The sequence below is a fragment of the Dermacentor andersoni genome, chromosome 4 (genome assembly GCF_023375885.2).
Source record: "Dermacentor andersoni chromosome 4, qqDerAnde1_hic_scaffold, whole genome shotgun sequence".
Classification (NCBI taxonomy): domain Eukaryota; kingdom Metazoa; phylum Arthropoda; class Arachnida; order Ixodida; family Ixodidae; genus Dermacentor; species Dermacentor andersoni.
Genome location: NC_092817.1, coordinates 217,462,622 through 217,477,692, shown reverse-complemented (window position 1 = coordinate 217,477,692; position 15,071 = coordinate 217,462,622). Strand labels below are relative to the sequence as shown.

General features: G+C 48.3%; 1 protein-coding gene across 2 annotated transcripts in view; it reads left to right on the top strand.

Annotated features, from left to right (window-relative positions):
• LOC126538449 (putative fatty acyl-CoA reductase CG5065) overlaps positions 1-15,071 on the top strand; it is a 134,189-nt gene that overhangs the window by 111,863 nt on the left and 7,255 nt on the right. For both annotated transcript variants that reach the window (XM_050185291.3, XM_050185290.3), the window contains exon 9: positions 10,122-10,480. In XM_050185291.3, coding sequence (XP_050041248.1) covers positions 10,122-10,480 — 359 coding nt within the window. The remainder of the gene's footprint in view (positions 1-10,121; positions 10,481-15,071) is intronic.

Genomic DNA, 15,071 nt, shown 5'->3' with positions numbered 1-15,071 from the left:
GGCAGAACTGGGATTTATCGACAGTAAAATGGTATTATGAGCATATAAAATACAACTAGAATGACAAAGTACTAGTTGAACATCTTGAAGGGGCAGCACAAGACGACAAAGTATTGAAGGTAGATCATTAATGCATAAAAGAAAGAGTATAGGTCGAAGAAAGGACCCCTGGGGTACACCTTAATTATTTTTTCTGACGATCGATGATTGTTCATTTCAGCAATGTGGGATCGATTAAGAATGTAGTTGCTAATGAACTGTAAAGGGGGGCTAAATATACCAAAGTATTTGAGTTGTGCAACATAATTTCATCGTTGATGGCATCAAATGCCTTAGTACGGTCAATGAATGCGGCTCAAACCAACCTACCTCTGTCTATTGCTTGTTTGATGCCATCAGTAAAAGAAAAAATAGCAAGTTTATTAGAAAGGGCTTGGCGAAAACCAAATTGATAAGGAGCCAGCAGGTTCTATTTAGAGAGATACTTTGTTAAACGGTTATAAAACGGTTTTTCGATTACATTTCTAAAGAATGATAGTATGCAGATTGGACAGCAGTTCAATAGAACCTGTCACCTTTTTTGTGTACTGGAACTATTTTTCCAACCTTGAGGCAGCCTAGAAAAATACCGGACCTGAACATTTTATTTACTGTATTTAACCAAATTGGTGACAACTCACTTGACACAAGTTTCACCGTTGCGGGGCATACCAGGGCGCAGACCTTTTAGAGAAGACGTGACTCGGTGGACTTCCTCGGGTGACGTTGGAAACAGATCAAATAAGTGCGATGTTTAAGGTAAGTCAGGATCAGGTTCGACATCCAATATGGCACTAAAATGGTCTCTAAATGCATTTGCTACATCATTTGATTATGGCAGCTGCCCTTACGAATGATTTCACTCAGGCATGATTCAGACCTGTTATTGTTAAGAAACGCCTTGATATTTTCAAGCTCTTAGTGTCATTTCTAGATTTCTCGATTTGGCATTGGTAATATTCGCATTTGAGGCGTTTAAGAATAGCAGAAAGCACGTTAGGATGTTTCAAATCTCAACTTTAATGCAGTATTAAGTGGCTGCATTTTGAGTTTCTCATGGAGTGAATTTTTCTTCTAAATGGACGTGATCAGCACATTGGGATTTCTGGGGGTGTGAAACCAGTGAGTTACCTCAGTATTAACTCTTCACTCTTAATACTGTCACGTGGTAGTGATGGTGAAGAAAGCAGCAATACGGTGGAATACAAAACTAGCTTTTATTGGGCGAACCTGTGCCCACAAAAACAGGCTACACTTATAGCACAACGATAGCGGCGAACACGGTCGGCGATCGTCGGAAATCTGATCAGCGGGTCAAGCGCGTCGGCTTTTATACAGCAGTCATCGAAGGTTCCAGACTAATCGTTGGGACCCGCATGCCTTCCACAAAGTTCTACAACATTCGAGTCACGCGATGAAATCAGATAACACAAGGTTCGGCGACAAGACAGCGGATAGAAGCATCGATAACTTTTCAGAAACTTCGGATACATGCAGACGCGTCCCGCGCTGTGCGATAACATTTGTTAGGCGGAGAAACGTGGTCGCCCGTTAAATATAAGTACACGTGTCAATACAATCAGTTTTTATCTTGAAGAAGGACTGAAAGGCTATTTTACCATTGTCCTCACCGATGTCATCCCGATTGGTTGCATGGATTATATCGAAAAACTCTGCAGAATAGAATGATGACTTCTGACGCGTCATACAACACTATTTTGATAGTCTAAACAAAGAAATAGTGGATTATGATCAGTAAACGTGAGATCAATTTCTCCAGCTATGTGACCAGATGTACTAGAAAAGGTGTGATCAATTAAGGCCTTCATACCGATTGGGTCACACCTAATGGGAATGTTAATTATTCAAGAATATCCATAGCTGAGGAGACACTGGATGTAGTCAGAGCACGAGTGATTATTAATGTCTATAATGTTAAAATTCACATCACCACAGATGGTCTTGTTCTTATTTTATCTAATAACGGAGTGTAAAACTAAACCTAACTGTGAAAAAAAATCCGAATAAGGTGATGGAGAACGATATATAAAAGCGACTACTGTATTAAGACTGTTTAGCGTGAACGCTTTCTGATTAAATTCCAACCAAATAGATTCGCATTGCCAATTTCGAAATAGATCACCGCGGCGCTTCTACGTTAGTGACGACCGAACTAAAATTTCAGCTCCACCACTGGGTTGCCCATCTCGATTGCAGTATTCCGAAATGTATCCTGAAAACCCACGCAAGTTTCCGCCACTATGTGAAAGCCAAGTTTCTGATAAGCAGATAAATTGAGCGCATGACTAATTGTAGGAAGTAACCAGGTCATCACGATGCTTGCGAAGGCTGAGTACGTTAAAACGAATCGATGGTAGTGCTAATGACCTTACACGCAGTAAACCTTTACACTGTTCAAAAGAGAACATGCTGATGGTTATGGTGAAAAAACGAGAACACAAAATGCTGGTAGGAAAGGAGTGCATGAAAACTGTCACATCTGTCACGCCAGAGATCCGGAAAACGCGATCGTTCCGTGTTTCTCGTCTTCATTGTACAGCTGTCCATCCAGAGGAATTTCCAACCTTTTACTTTGTTCAGCGCAAGTGCCTTTGCGAACAGTCGTTTGTTTTCTCGGGTTAAATGATCATTGACGTATGTCGATATCGCTTCTCCACATGCTAATAAAGCCAATACAGTTACAGTAAATGCCGCTAAAACAAAATACGTTCTGGTTAGGTCAAGACGCAAACGTATCATAGATACTCAATTACAAATTGATCTTGACAACGTGCTGCTTGAGCCAGTTGACGCCATTAAATACATTGGTGACCCCTTAGACATCAACCTTAACTGGGTGAAACATATTTATACCTTGTGCACTAAGCTTGCTTCAACTTATGTTCTACTCGGGACTAGGGCATTACTGGACATATATGTTCTGAAAATCACTTTTCTCTTTTTAATAGTGGCTTGGCCTACTGCTGTGAGTTGTGGGCCAGTACATGGAGGCTCTACATTGAGCCAATAATTCATCTGCAGAAAAAAGCATTACGAATAATAACGCACTCCAAAAGGTATCAACCCAGTTCCGCTTTGTTCAATAGGTTGCACATTTTTCCATTCCCTTTGGTATGCGACAGGAAAATTGCAATGGTGGTCAATAACATCATACCGAATAATTAACGGCTTTCAATTAACGTTTTTGTGTTGCCTAACAGGAATACTAGAAATAGAACCGCTAATAATTTTAATTACCCTGTAACCAATAAGACACATGGACAGCACCCAATTGAAAATTAGGACGCGAAAGTATTGAATGCAGTACCGTTTGAAATCAAAGTGGCCAGCAACTTCCTATTCTCATCAAGCGTTTCTACTTTTTGAAGATTGAGGGCTATGTCTATTGGTTTCTTACATGTTGACCATTCAGTGTTGATCGTTCTTGCTTTGGGGACTGTTCATGTATAACCGATTTTTCTGTATATTCCCTTGCTAAAATAACAAATATGCGCAATGGGCTTCTACTAGCTTCAGCTATTGGCCCAGCAGATTTTGGAAATGTGTTTATATTGTTGCAGGGAGAAAGCAGGCCCACGAGTATAAAATAATGTATATTTACAACTGAGGTATATGGCGTTCAGGCAACTGCCAGGCTTCGTCTTCCTCTAGTCCAATTCAACTTCGTCCTTCACTTCACCGTAACATCACCCTCCCGGCGGAGTAGCTCCGTCCCGGTGCAGTTATAGAGCCTCACTTTAAGAGGGGACATAGGGCTTGAGCCTGACGACGTGAACAACATCGCTAGTGACGTTGGGAGGCACTGAAGGCTGACCGACTGGGGCGATCTCGTATGTCACGTCGGACAGTTGCCGTAAGATCTGGTACGGACCAGAATAACGCGAAAGTAGTTTTTCTGACAAGCCGACGCGACGTGAAGGCGTCCAGAGAAGGACAAAGGAACCAGGTGAAAAATGGGTGTCTCGGTGCCGAAGGTCGTAGCGTTGCTTTTGAGAAGCTTGCGAGACTGTGAGGCGATGACGGGCGACTTCTCGGGCCTGGGCGGCTAAGTCAATAGCATCGCGAGCGTAACCAGTGCTGGGTGATTGTACTGCAGAAGGTAGCAACGTGTCAAAGGGCAAGGTGGGGTCGCGGCCATACAACAGGTAAAATGGTGAAAATCCGGCAGTGTCATGACGGGACGAGTTGTATGCGTAAGTGATGTACGGCAAAGCGACGTCCCAGTCGCGGTGATCGCCGGAAACGTACATGGCCAGCATTTGAGTTAGCGTGCGGTTGAGTCGCTCGGTGAGGCCGTTCGTTTGGGGGTGGTACGCGGTAGCAATCTGGTGTTCTGTAGAACAGGAGCGGAGAAGATTATCGACGACCTTCAATAGAAAGTAGCGGCCGCGATCCGTAAGTAACTGGCGAGGGGCGCCGTGGTGCAGGATGACGTCGTATAGTAAGTCGGCGACATCTGTAGCGCAGCTGGTTGGTAGCGCTCGTGCGATGGAATATCTCGTGGCATAATCTGTTGCTACAGCAAACCATTTGTTTCCTTTGATGGAAATTGGAAAGGGGCCCAGGAGGTCTAGGCTCACACGGAAGAAGGGCTTTGTAGGGATATCTATTGGTTGCAGCAAACCAGCGGGAAGCATAGCTGGCATCTTCCGGCGTTGACACTGGTCGCAAGAAGCGACATAACGGCGCACAGAGCGATAAATGCCGGGCCAGAAGAAGCGGCGCCGCAGGCGGTCGTATGTACGAGTGATGCCCAGATGTCCAGCAGTAGGAGCACCGTGAAATTGCTGGAGCACGGCGAGTCGAAGGTGCTTGGGAACGACTAGTAGGAGCTCCGAGCCGCCAGGGCGAACGCTACGACGGTATAAAGTTCCATCGCGCAAGGTGAACATCCGGAGGGACGGGTCGTTGGGCGGGGAGCTCAGGCGTTCCATAAGTGCTCGAAGAACAGGATCTTTGCGCTGCTCGTCGCCAATGTGGAGGAAGCCGGAGAGGGATAGAACACTGATGTCCGACTCGGCATCGGTATCGTCCGGTTGATCAACGGGATTGCGGGACAGGCAGTCAGCGTCTTTATGCAGGCGCCCTGACTTATACATAATAGAAGATGTATATTCTTGTAGACGCAATGCCCAACGTGCAAGTCGTCCAGTTGGGTCTTTCAAAGAGGAGAGCCAGCAGAGGGCGTGATGATCGGTTACGACGCAGAAGCTCCGACCGAAAAGGTACGGCCGAAATTTTGCGACCACCCATAAGAGCGCGAGACATTCTCTCTCAGTAATGGAGTAATTTCGCTCGGCCGTGGAAAGAAGGCGGCTAGCGTAAGCGATGACACGATCTTGGCCCTGTTGACGTTGAGTGAGGACAGCGCCGATGCCATGACCACTCGCGTCAGTTCGTACTTCAGTAGGCGCAGAAGGATCAAAGTGTGACAGAATTGGTGAAGTTGTAAGCCGCTAAATCAGGGTAGAGAAGGCTTTCTCCTGCAGTGGTCCCCAAGAGAAAGAAACGTCTTTCTTAAGAAGGTCAGTGAGAGGGTGAGCGATGTCGGCAAAATTTTTCACAAATCGCCGGAAATAAGAGCATAAGCCCAGAAAACTACGGACATCGTTTGTTGAACAAGGTACAGGGAAATTTAGCACGGCGTGAACTTTCTGTGGATCAGGTTGTATTGCGGCGGCGTTTACGAGATGGCCGAGCATGTTAATTTCAAGGCGACCGAAATGACACTTGAAGGAGTTTAGCTGAAGGCCAGCCCTGCGAAACACGGAGAGTATGGTTGTGAGGCGCCGCAGGTGGCTCTCAAAGTTCGGCGAAAGCACAATCACATCGTCGAGGTAACAGAGGCATGTAGACCACTTCAAGCCGCGCAAGAGAGAGTCCATCATTCGCTCGAATGTAGCTGGCGCATTGCATAAACCAAAGGGCATGACTTTAAATTCGTACAGACCGTCCGGTGTGACGAAGGCGGTTTTCTCGCGGTCCATCTCATCGACGCTAATCTGCCAATAGCCGGAGCGGAGGTCAATTGATGAAAAGTATTGGGGCCCGTGAAGGCAGTCAAGAGCGTCATCAATGCGAGGCAGGGGATAAACATCCTTTTTTGTTATCCTGTTGAGGTGACGGTAGTCAACGCAGAAGCGCCACGAGTTGTCTTTGTTCTTTACTAAGACAACCGGTGATGCCCACGGGCGACTGGAAGGTTTAATGATGTTTTTGTCCATCATCCTGTCTACCTCTTTCTGTATGATGGCCCTTTCTGTTGCGGAGACACGATATGGCCGGCTATGAATGGGGCTGGCGCCACCGGTGTTGATGCGATGCGTGACAACAGATGTCTCGCCAAGGGGATGTTCAACCATATCAAAGATGTCCCGATAAGATGACAGGAGGTGACGAAGAGCTGCTGTTTGCTCGGAAGGAAGGTCAGGGGCGATCATCTTAGAAACATCGGCCGCGGGTGTCGAGTACGGAGGAGTGGGTGACAAAGGTCCGTTGGTACTGACGAAGGATTCAGAGGTCAGAGAAGAAACCTCAAATTCTTCCAAAGGAGTGATATGCGCTATGGCGATACCGTGTGGCAGCACATGCGACGAAAATCCAAAATTGAGGATGGGCACGCGAGTGCAGTTTTCGCGGATCCGGATTAAGGTGCTCGGCAGGGCAATATTGCGCGAAAAAACTACGTCAGTAAGCGGCGACACGACGTACTCGCCATCAGGTACGGGAGGACAGGGCGTCAGGAGGACATTTGTAGCCGCTTGTGGAGACAGTCTTGCAAACTCAGCAGAACATAAGCGGTGTGAAGCACAAGTTGTTGCTTCGGCAGGAAGTGGCAGATCCAACTGTACAACAACTGCGGAGCAGTCAATTTGGGCAGAGTGTTTCGAAAGGAAGTCGAGGCCGAGAATTAGGTCGTGTGGACAGTGTTCAAGGACGATAAATAGAACAATGGTATAATGGTCCCTAATGGTCACACGTGCTGTGCAGATTCCAAGGACAGGTGAAGTACTCCCATCGGCGACTCGCACAGTGCCCGGTACGGCGGGTGTCAGAACCTTTCTGAGCCTTCGGCGGAGAGCAGCGCTCATAACTGAAAGCTGCGCTCCTGTATCAACCAGAGACCTAACAGGAACGCCATCAACTTCAATGTCCAGCAGGTTTCCACATGTAGGCAGGGTCAACAGAGTATTTGTGGGCCAGGTCGGAGTTGCAGCTTCACCTTCGGGAGCTGCACCGCCTAGTTTCCCGAAGAGAAGCGACCGGTTGCAGAAGGGGACGAAGAGCGGTGAACGAGAGGCGAACGGGACCTACGACCTTGTGGAGACGGGGAGCGCCTGGATCTTGGTGGAGCACTGTCGGCGTTGATGTTCCTAGTCGGCGTATAGGGCGAGAAAGTACGATTGCCTGGTATTTGGCGGTAGTGACTCGGAGACGACCATCGAGGAGGCGACGAACAGTGGTTGCGGCAATGACGGGCGATGTGTTTAATACCGGAGCAATTAAAACAGATTGGTTTATCATCCGCAGTGCACCAGTCAGTTGGGTTCCGATGGAGTGGCGGAAAGCTTTGCGTCTTGGAGCGAGCGGCCGGAGAAATCTGGTAGGTGTTTGTATGGCGGACCGAGCAGAGAGATGGAATGCCCAAACTTGCTATTTCCTCCCGAACGACCGCTTGTATAAGGGAGATAGCGGGCACGCTTTCCCGACATTCGGAACGAACTGGAGCCGGAGCCATGGCCTCAAGCTCACGGCGAACGATGCGCGTGATATCTTCCGGTCCTGTGGGCTGAACGAAGCGCGGCGGGTCTTCGCAAAAAGATGTCGCGGCGGTATTTGGCAATCGGTCGAAAGTTTAAGCGACGCGGCGGCCCTTCGCTTGTTCGAAGCGCCGGCACTCCTTTGTAATTGCATCCACAGTGGCACAATCCTTGCACATCCGGAGATTGAAGGCACCGTCTGCAATACCTTTCAGTATGTGACCAATCTTGTCTGCCTCGGTCATGTTGTTATCAGCCTTGCGACAGAGGGCCAGCACATCCTGTATGTACATGACATAGGATTCTGTGGCCGTCTGAGCGCGGCACGCAAGTTCTTTTTTTGCTGCCAGCTGACGACCGACAGGTCTGCCAAACAGGTCTCGCATTTTTTTCTTTGCAGATATCCCAGCTCGTTAGGTCAGCTTCGTGTGTGTCGTACCATTGCCTCGCAGTTCCTCTTAGGTAAAATATCACGTTTGCTAGCATCATTGTTGGATCCCACCTGTTGTTGTCGCACACTCGCTCGTACATCGTAAGCCAGTCCTCGACGACGGCGTTGTCCGTGCCACAAAATGTCCCTGGGTCCCGCGGATGAGTGAGGATGACCGTTGGCACGGACTGCTGAGGAGTTGTCGCTTGTGTCGGTTGATTTGCCATTGTGGCGGCAGGTAGATGACGTCCGCTGCGAAGTTCCGTGATTGTACCCCGCACCTTCCACCAAAATGTTGCAGGAAGAAAGCAGGCCCACGAGTATAAAATGTATATTTACAACAGAGGTATATGGCGTTCAGGCAACTGCCAGACTTCGTCTTCCTCTAGTCTAATTCAACTTCGTCCTTCTCTTCACCGTAACAATATTTATTTTTCAGAAAAATAAAGAAAAGTAGCAGGCATCATTCTGCGTTTTCTTCGCGGTCTTTTTGCATTAGCAACTCTCCTATGGCTCGACTCCAAAAAATATGTAATACTAAGTGTTCTGCCTGTACTGACATACTTCAGTTAATTTCCTGTGTGTTGTGCATATGTAGGTAATCATGTTTTTAGATTAACTCCGTTTTACGCCCGTCTCGTCGTTTGCTGTCTCCATACTTGTTTCTCTCACATTGTGCAACCGATAAACGACAGCGGAAACACACGAGAGACCAGGTGATGAAGTCGAGACTAGCTATACGTCTACTTCTCAACGTTTTCGTATGGTCTCTCGTGTGTTTCCCCTGGTTTGATCCCTTTTGCAGTGTACCAACTAGCCCAGTTTACCGCATTGCTGTCTCTCATACTACGCCGATTACCACATTTGCGTTCTCTGTACATTTGTCTCGCGTATTACTTAAGTGTACCGGTACGAAGGCTTCATAGCTCTTCCTAGGTGCTATAATAAAGATTGATTGATTGATTGGAGCAGAAATCGTCAAAAAGCACGAACAAAATTTGGATACAACTGATTGTCAGTACCAGCGGCAAATCTAACATGAAAAGTGACGGCCGCCGGAAAACTCACACCCGTCTGCCACATCTGCACAATTCATCTGCTGTCAGCAAAAGGGTTCCTCGTGCGACGCTTATAATTTCCCCGCTCGTTAATTCCAGTAAGTGGAATTAACGCGCTGGCGCTGGCTTCCGTCGTCCTCGTCGACACTTCGCGCCACGCACCGTTGCCACACGAATAGACTGCCACCTATAGGCTCAATCCGAACCTTCCCCCCCCCCCCCCCCCCGCGCTGCGTTGAACTGCATGCAGCGTGGCTGCTGCGTCCTCTAGCTGACGTCACCAGCTAGTGGTTCTATTTATTACCGCCCCGTCCACAAAGGAGATGCAAATAAATCGTCATTGAGTAGGGTGCCTCAAAACTAAGCCGGGCTAAGCGGTGACGCCGCTGTCAAAGCACCCTATTGTCGGTTTTAACGGAATATTTCAGTCGACCACTTCGAGACTACATGTTCGCTTTTAACTACCTGCTCGGCCTGAGAAAAATAAACTTGCTTTGCCTTTGCAACTTCTCAAGATACGCGCTAGGAATTCGCGATGGCCACGGCGTGACAGAAACCGTTTAGGGAGTCTGGAAAAACGAAGCAGTCGTCTTAATGACAGACCACAGCAACACGTAGTACGTCACTGTGGCTTTATTGGTGTGCTCGATGCAAATTCGATTGTTTAAATTACGACTTTCACTTGCTATGGTGAACTCGCGCCAGACCGCTGGCACAGTTCATGGTCGATTTTTGAGCGAGAGTTGCAGAAGCAAAAAAAAAAAAGGAATATGTGAGCCGCATGTTGCAAACTGATTTTTTTTTTCTGCGTAGACGGGCAAGGGCGTTCTGCGTACAATGTACCTGCGACCCAACAATTCGGCCGACATCTACCCGGTGGACATGGTCGCCAACATGATGATCACCGCCACGTGGCACGTGTGGAAGGAGAAACCGGCCGGGCCTTTTGTCATCAACTGCACCTCGGGGTCTATGCGGCGCCTCACGTGGCAGCAGATCTTCGACTACTCGAAGCCACTGGTACTCAAGTACCCGAGCAGCGAGATCTTCCGTTACCCGGGCGGCAGCTTCAAGACGACCCGCTTTTGGCACTCGGTCGCCGTCCAACTCGATCACAACCTGCCCGCTTTCATCGCCGACACGGTGGCCCGGCTCGGAGGATACAAGCCCATGTGAGTGTCTAGGGCTTGTTCGCTATCCATGACTTAGGTAGTGCGCGATGCAGACAACAGTGGACAGCGCTGTACTCGCAACAAATTTCATTTAAAAAACAGCACGCTGCATATACACACGAAATCACACCAGAATATCGTCTTGGCGCAGCATCACGCAAAGATGCGTCAGAAAGGAAGTGCACCCTTGCCTGTAGCTTCCCGTTAAAAGATCAACCCGAACACTTCGTATGGTATGTGATGTTTGCCGATAATTTCAACGTAGCGAATTTAACTCTTTTCTCCATAAGCCTATCGATGGGGTGATACATAGGTTTCACCGAACTGTGCAATCTTCTCAAGTTCAATAATATCACCTGTTAGGCGCTGTGTGTCTTTACTCCTGTCCGTCTTGTATACTTTGCACTGTACCTAAAGTCATGGTAATGTAAGCGTGTTGATCGACGGCTCGTCGCCGCACGACGGCTGTTTCTCGACTTCGCGCAGTTTCTGCCACTGGTTCTGTTATCTTCAAGGGGGTATGGTAGCGCGATCTGTTACTTATTTCGGATACAACGCGGTGGAAAAAGCACTGACGTCAAGCTTACCTGTCTGTGACGTTTCCGTCACAGTTAACTGGTGAGTTCCGCGTTTGCATTTGCTGCGACATAGTTACTAGCGCTAACAAGACTAACGGAGAAAAAAGTGGCAAAGGGCAGAGCACTAGTCACAGCAAATGTAACTATGTCATAGCAAATGCATCAACACCAACTAGTCTAACTTTCTGCATTGACTATTCCGCGTTTGCCTTTTCAATCGATCATTGCCGTTGAACTCTTATTTTTTCTTTGATCTGTTTTAAATAGGCACCCGTAAGTTATGTTACACAGTATTAGTAATCAACGTATTAGTAGCTCAGCGTTCTGTTTGGACTAGGCAAAGAAGCAGTTCTTTTGATTTCCTGTGGACTTTTGTGCTGTTTTCAGCGAAATGAAGCTGAGCAAGCAATGAGACGTTATAGACCTGCTAATCACGTGATAACGTTCTTCGTCCATGGTTTCAATACCATCCGATCGCCCATATTGTATTGTATAAATCGCAGCAAGCTCGGTGTTTTAGTAGGGTTTCGCCCTTGGTCTACGCTTTATTCCAATAAGAGGCGAGACAAATGCGTTTTGGCCACGCGCTCTTTCTTTACGCGTAGCGGGTATAAGAAAATAATATCCCACGAAGAATCGGGTCGGAGCTAAGCCGCACGCGCGGCAGCAGGAAAGTGCTTATGGTTTGAAGCACGTGTCGAAGGCTATGAACGCACACCTGCAAATATGTGCGCGCTTCTCATTCTGCGTGGCATGTCTGTCACTCTGTGCGGCGTTGAATTATTTTAAAGTGCGCGCTGCCCGTAACGTATGCGGCGTTAAGTCTTAATTGATCGCACTAGCGTTCTCGGAAATACGCACTCTGAACTCCAACAAAAACTTACCGCGTCGTCATTATCGCTGTGGCCTCGGCACATGGCTTCATGATTATGCCGCCACCGTCTTCTTCTTTTTCGATGTGGCGCGTGTCGACTTTCGGCATGAATGCTTTTTTTCAGCGTCGTTGAAAACGGAGCGACGTGGATTTCGGCAGCGAGGCGTCGCGTTGTCAAAGGCCTGGACACCACCCTTGCGAAATGTTGCACAGCCGTTTCTCGAAGCATTTCAAGTTGATTCACGTGCCTCGGATACACCACAATGCAAGTGATGCGTGCTCATATCACCAAATGGGCGGCAGCACAGCGTCGGAGCGTAAACAAACTTAAATCTCGGAGGCTAGGTCGGAGGCCGCGTCCCTGGGTGCCGCCATATTGCGGAAGTGGCCTGTGGCGAGAGCCAATAGGCGCGCAGCTCGGACCCCCCCCCCTCCCCTCCCCCCCCGTATTCGGCGGCTACGGGATAGGAGCGGCTGCGGGGCCACCCCGCGGCGCTGCTATTTCCTTCGGGCGCCTGCTTCGAGGGTGCACCGAGTGCCGCCAATCTTCGCCCTCACTCTCGTGCGGCTAAGTCACGCGCTTGATAAATTTCAGGTGATGGTCAGTTAGAAAGAGGGTTCAGAGCGCGCTTGCCTTCCTCCCCGTGCCAGCTCGCGTTCGGCCGTTCCACTAAGCGCACGGAACGTATGCCTGGCAGTGTTCGGTTTAGTTGCACGTTTACGTGCGCCTCGCGCCCGTGTGTGCCGCGCTTCCCTGCTTGGCGTTTGAACGGACGGCGCACGTGCATGCAGACTGTCAACGAAAGACGCCGTGGCAAGTCATTGGCGCATAGGAGTAGCAAGCAAAGAGCCACCAATTTGTTGGTGTCAACGCCCGTCCTGACTAATGTTCCATTCTCGTTTAAGGTGGAAGCGTTAGTAGGCTCAGATTGCAGAAACCGTCCGAATCTGCCAGCCGTGCCCGGAAGCCGTACGCCACCGCCGTACCAAGAAATGCGGCAGCACCGCAAACGAAGAAAAGTGGAAATGCCCTCCTGTGCACGGACCATCAGCTGCGAAACCGCCGAACGCCGCCCTTGAAATTTATCAAGCGCGTGACGTCACTCGGTGCACTCTCAAAGCAGGCGCCCGATGTGCCCGATGGAGATAGCAGCCCGCGGTGTCGCCCCGCAGCCGCTCCTGCGCCCGGAGCCGTGGGTCGCGTATTTTTGATTGCGACTGTACACCAAGTCATTCTGCGCCGATTACATTGTGCAAAGCCTGGCCTTAATGCGCCTACCGCTACGATTCCGCATGACGATGTATAGCACAACAAGACAGCAGAGAGAACAAAGTCCGCAAGAAGGATGGTCATGGTCAGATAGATACCACCAGAACCCAGGCAACATAAACACGCAGTCAGTTTTCAGGAAGGCTAAGGAAGTTCCGGTCACGTGAAAACACATGCCTGGTGGCAAAAAAAAAAAAAACCTCGTGTATAGTTATTAAGCTATTTAATCGCTCAGCATGTGCAGACATGTTAATGTGCAACGTTTACTTAAGAGGAAGCTTTAGCTCGGGCCCAACTCCGACGCGGCCTATTCAAATACATGTAGAAACGCAAAAACGTTTTTATGAGATAACCCCTCGACCGATTTCGATGAAATTTGTTGCATTTGAAAGAGAAAGTTATATTTTAGTCACTGTTGGAAGCGGAATTTCGATTTAGGGCTTGAATTTTCTTAAAACGATTTTCAAACATTTGACCGTTTGAAAAAAATAGAAGCACGAAGTTTACAAATTCATAGCTCTGCATCAAGAACTGATATCGTGGTTCTGTAAACGGCATCCATTAGATCATTCAAAGCGGACAAATGCAATATGTCATTTTACATCTTACGTGAATTTGTTACGTTGGTTACAACGCTTTTGCAAAAGTTGTATTTCCCTATGACTAATTTTTTTTATATTCATGTGTAACATATCAATTTTGTCCGCTTTAGATGTACTATTAGATGCAATTCACGGAATTGTATTATCATTTTTAGTGGTTGAGTTACATAGTTGTAAACTTGATAGTTTCGTTTTTTGAAAATTTTCAATTTTTGCAAATTTTTAATAAATTTACGACCTAACTCAAAAATTTGAAACCAACAGTCACTAGATTTTAAGCTTTTCTTTTAAATGCAGCAAACCCCGTCAAATTTGGTGCAGTGGTCGCCGAGAAAAGCGAATTCTCCTTTTACATGTATTTAGATAGGAGCACCCGAGCTAAAGCTTCCTCTTAAGTACGGCTAGAGCGACCACACTACAAGCGCTCTGTGGGGTGTGGTCGCACGCATATCTGAGTAAACCGTTTTTAGAATGTGTGGTACAGCGCGAAGCTGGACAGGGGGCACAGTAGCAAATGAGGACAAGCGCTTACTGCAAACTGAAATTAGAGAGCTAGAGCGTAGAGGTAGAGCATCCGCCTAGCGTGCAAGATGAACGGGTTCGAATCCCGGCGCCGCGCAATTTTCCACCGGATTAAAAAAAAAATCCGCGTTTTCATAAAATTGCATAAACAGGCCTGGAGTGCAGCCTCATCATGGTGACCAGAACCGGTAACGCATTCCCTCACCAAAGCAGGATTGGCCACAAGCTCCTATATGAATACAACATTCAAACCCCGGCCCTCAGTCACCAGCAGCTGCGAAGAAACTGACCACGGCGGTGGTCAGACCTGTGACGCAGCAGAGGGTGCTAAGAATCTCTGGGTCCGGACAGGCCGCCATTGGAATCTGAACCTGGCAACGTTTAACACAAGAACGTTACCTACCGTATTCTCGCGATTCTAAGCACCCCCCGATTCTAAGCACCCCCCCCCCCCTCTATTTTCGCGAAAAAATTGGGAAAAAAAGTTTGGATGCGAATCTAAGCACCCCCCTATTCGTTAGGAATGGCGTGTAACCAAGGCCGCCAAGCGCGCTTGCTCACTCTGTCATCGAGCCGGAGCCGTCGGAGTCCCTAGGTGGCACGGCGTCCGCGGGGCGAGTACGCCGTACAGCCGGACTGTACGGCTGTACGGCGAAAGCTGCAGAAAGCGTCCCCATCAACCATGGCAAAGTGGATTTCGGACGCGTGGAAGCGGGTCCAAGTCGACGTTGTGGTCAAATCATTT